The following is a 4,096-nucleotide window of genomic DNA, read 5'->3' on the forward strand; positions in this document are numbered from 1 at the left end:
GACCAAAAGTCCCTAAGAGGTAGCTCAATCGACTAAGACCACACTTAATGAAGTGGAGGTCACTAATTCGAATCTCCTTCCCTATCTTGTGCCAACATGTAAAAAAAAATAAAAATAAAAAACCACGAAAAGTTAGACCTGAATCCTCTCCATTTCATTCGGAGATCCATTTAATTATTTTTAGGAGGACAATTTTGTCATTTTATATTTTTTTAACAAAAATACTCTCAAAAAATAACTAAATGATCCCTTCCATTTCATTTCCTTCTCCTCATGAATATCTTGTATGGGACAATTTTGTCCAGATTATAACGTTAAACTGATAACGTGGGTTTTTCTTTTGTCTTTTTGGTGGAAGAAGTGAAGCAAGCTAGACGTACCAAAGACGACAACTCATTTTTTCTTGATAAGACAATTAATTAAGGTGGCCGGATATAACACACACACACACATATATATATATATATATATATATATATATCCCTTATAACCTTTTCTCGCATTTGATTAAAAAATATATATATATATATATATATATATATATGATTTTTTTTTTTAAAAAAAAATCAAATAAGGGAAAGCAAATTACAGGACTAATTAACCACAAAAGGGATAAACACCTCAACAACAAAACTCAAAAGGTAAATACAACAATGAGTTTAATTTTTTGGGGATGAAAAGGAGAAAGGAAAAATGAGTTCTAATTTGGCTTAGGTGAGAAAAAAAAATTCAGAAGATTTTTTGAATTTTCTTTACGGCATCTAAGCCAAAAAAAGTAATGCTATTTATTATAATATTATAACACTTCCATTAGTCCACATAAATAAAATGATATAAGAGTGAAAATTATTATTATTATTATTATTATTATTATTAAAAGTGTAAATTCAATGACTAATTTTTATTATTATCACAATGACAGGTCTTAGGTTGGCAAACCGCAAAAGTCTTTGTCCTGATCCAAGTCTTTGTCAAAGTCGATGCCGTGCACAAAACCAAAATAGAAGAAGAAGGACGTATCTCTCTTGCTTCATGGATAAACGCCCATTACAATTAATTTGTAAGCAGTGCGAGGACCACCTTGCAAGTTACTACAAGTTCTTACTTCCTATATAAATCATATAGCACCACTGCATGTCTTGTACAACCACAACCACAACCACAGCCACAACCATGGCTCACCACATGATGTTTTCCCTCTCTTTTCTAGTAACCCTAGCAGCCATTGAAGGCATTAATGCAGTTGACTACGTAGTCACCAACACCGCCGGGACCACTCCCGGTGGAGTTCGCTTTAACAACGTTATTGGATCTGACTACAGTAGGCAAACCTTGACTTCCGCCACGGATTTCATATGGAAGACCTTTCAGCAAAACAATGCCGCCGACAGAAAGAATGTGCAGAAAGTGAGCTTGTTTATCGATGACAGGGATGGAGTTGCATTTACTAGCAACAACGAGATCCACGTCAGCGCGAGATACATCAACAGCTATTCGGGTGATGTGAAAAGAGAAATCACCGGCGTGCTTTACCATGAAATGACACATGTTTGGCAGTGGAATGGTAATGGGTTGGCTCCTGGAGGATTGATCGAAGGAATTGCTGATTTTGTGAGGTTGAAGGCAGGATATGCGCCAAGCCACTGGGTGCAGCCTGGGAAAGGTGATAAATGGGACCAGGGATACGATGTTACAGCTCGGTTTCTAGACTATTGCAATAGTCTTAGAAATGGGTTCGTGGCTGAGTTGAACAAGAAAATGAGGACTGGTTATAATGCTAACTTTTTTGTTCAACTACTTGGAAAATCTGTTGATCAGCTCTGGAGGGACTACAAAGCCAAGTATGGAAATTAGAGGGGCTGGTTAGAACTATATTAATACGATAAATAATGTATCCTGCATCATGATAATTGATGAAATAAATAAATAAATTATATGAATAAATGTTTTTAGATGATTGTCATGGGTTATTTCATTGTTTAAATATAAATTAGACATCGATATAAGTTTCTAACGCAAAGATATCAGACATCAATATGGGCTGAGTGCGAAAATTTGTTTTATTCCATGGCTGCTACAGTGCTACTCGCTGTGCCTTTCACTCTTTATCTTCAAGATTTTAATAATAATATAATATGATTTTGAGTGGTCTAAGTGGTGAACATGTGTCATTCCACCAAAATAAAGCCTCCACGATTGAGATGTTGACCTTTACCAATACGAACAACCTCTGCTCTGGATGGACCCAGGAGACATTTATGCAATTTTACTGTTTGGATGGCTAAGAGCCCACAAAGCAGTGCGTTCGATTTGACTTAGGACGAGCTATTCTGCCAAGTCGATCTAAGGGGGTGATTGTTAAATCCCATGATACTGTTCATTACCCATTATACTATTTATTTCATTTTTTCTAAAAACAACATTTTTACTTTTATATCAAATCATTTATTTTTTATATCACATAATTTATTTTTTATTATTATTCAAATAAAAAAATCACTACAAAACAAAATTTTTTACTTTTTAATACCACTTTTTCATTTCCCAAACCAATAATTATTATTTTTTTGTTTATTCTTTTTATCCATGAACAGTGTGGTGGAGAATGAACAGTGTCATGAGATTTAAATCTTGTTTGAACTTAAACTTAAAACAAGTTATTCTGTCAAGCTTTTTGGTCTTTTTTTACTGTACGTTTTGACCCTATAAACATTAATTGTAATTAGTAAAATTTTATGAACTATGACTTTATAGCATTTGAATCAACTTTGTAACACCACAAAACTTGCTTCCGGCCATCCAACGTTAGAATCACTAAGATATATATGACATTTTTATCAAGACTGGTATGATGGAAATTAAGTTTTGTTGCATCATTTTATTAATCGAAATCTTTTAGCTAGTGAGGGCTTCCACTTTATATTTTTTTGTGCATCGAAGAAGTTTATATAGGAGTACTATAAGGATTTTAGTGGATTTCACACGCTCTTATAGTAGTCTCATGTCAGTAAAATGTGCACAATCTCCAACTCTGCGTGGGAAAGGAACGATATATATATATAATATAAGCAATCGTCTGAAAACATTTATTTTGATATTTTATTTATTTCATCAAATATGATGATACAGGATACATCAAATATAATAATATTAATGAACTCTTAATCGGCCCTTTTTAATTTCCATACTTGGCTTTATAGTCGCTCCAGAGTTGATCAACAGACTTTCCAAGCAATTCAACAAAAAAGTTAGCATTATAATCACTTCTCGTTTTCTTGTTCAACTCCGCCACAAACCCATTTCTAAGATCATTGCAATAGTCTAGGAACCGAGCTGTAACATCGTATCCTTGGTCCCAACGATCACCCTGTCCAGGCTGCACCCAGTGACTTGGTGCATACACTGCCTTCAACCTCACAAAATCAGCAATTCCTTCAATCAACCCTCCAGGAGTCAACCCGTTACCATTCCACTGCCATATGTGCGTCATTTCATGGTAAAGCACTCCGGTGATTTCTCCTTTCACATCACCAGAATATCCGTTGATGTATCTCGCACTGACATGGATCTCGTTGTTGCTAGCATATGCAACTCCATCCATGTCGTCGATAAACAAGCTCACTTTCTGCACATTCTTTCTGTCGGCATCATTGTTTTGCTGGAAGAGCCTCCATATGAAATCTGTGGCAGAAACCAAGGTTTGTCTGCTGTAGTCAGATCCGATCTCGTTGTTAAAGCGAACCCCACCGGGAGTGTTCTCGGCGGTGTTGGTGACCACGTAATCAACTGCATGAATGCCTTCAATGGCTGCCAGGGTTACTAGGAAAGAGAGGAAAAACATCATGCGGTGAGCCATGGTTGTCTTTCTGGTTTCTTTTTGGTTGGTTTTGCACAAGAAATGCAGTGGTGCTCTATGATTTATATAGGGAGTAAAGTCCTCGCACTACTTTAATTACATAGTATTACGGGTTTTAGCCATAATGGAAGGGAGAGACATCTTCCTCTTTTTCGGTTTTGTGCACGGCATTGACTTTGACCAATTTATTCAAAAAAAAAAAAAAAAAAAAACATTGACTATGATCTGTGTTAGAGAATA

General features: G+C 35.6%; 2 protein-coding genes across 2 annotated transcripts; one reads left to right on the forward strand and one right to left on the reverse strand.

The window, feature by feature from the left end:
- The first annotated feature begins 1,158 nt into the window (after positions 1–1,158).
- Positions 1,159–1,958, forward strand: LOC132179422 (uncharacterized). The gene has a single exon (XM_059592151.1). The coding sequence runs from the start codon at positions 1,174–1,176 to the stop codon at positions 1,852–1,854; it is 681 nt and encodes a 226-aa protein (XP_059448134.1). The 5' UTR covers positions 1,159–1,173; the 3' UTR covers positions 1,855–1,958.
- Positions 1,959–3,075: 1,117 nt separating this feature from the next.
- LOC132179419 (uncharacterized) lies at positions 3,076–3,887 on the reverse strand. The gene has a single exon (XM_059592147.1). It carries the CDS (start codon positions 3,854–3,856, stop codon positions 3,176–3,178), a length of 681 nt encoding a protein of 226 aa, XP_059448130.1. The 5' UTR covers positions 3,857–3,887; the 3' UTR covers positions 3,076–3,175.
- Between the last annotated feature and the right edge of the window lie 209 nt (positions 3,888–4,096).

Source organism: Corylus avellana, chromosome ca4, assembly GCF_901000735.1.
Source record: "Corylus avellana chromosome ca4, CavTom2PMs-1.0".
Lineage (NCBI taxonomy): Eukaryota > Viridiplantae > Streptophyta > Magnoliopsida > Fagales > Betulaceae > Corylus > Corylus avellana.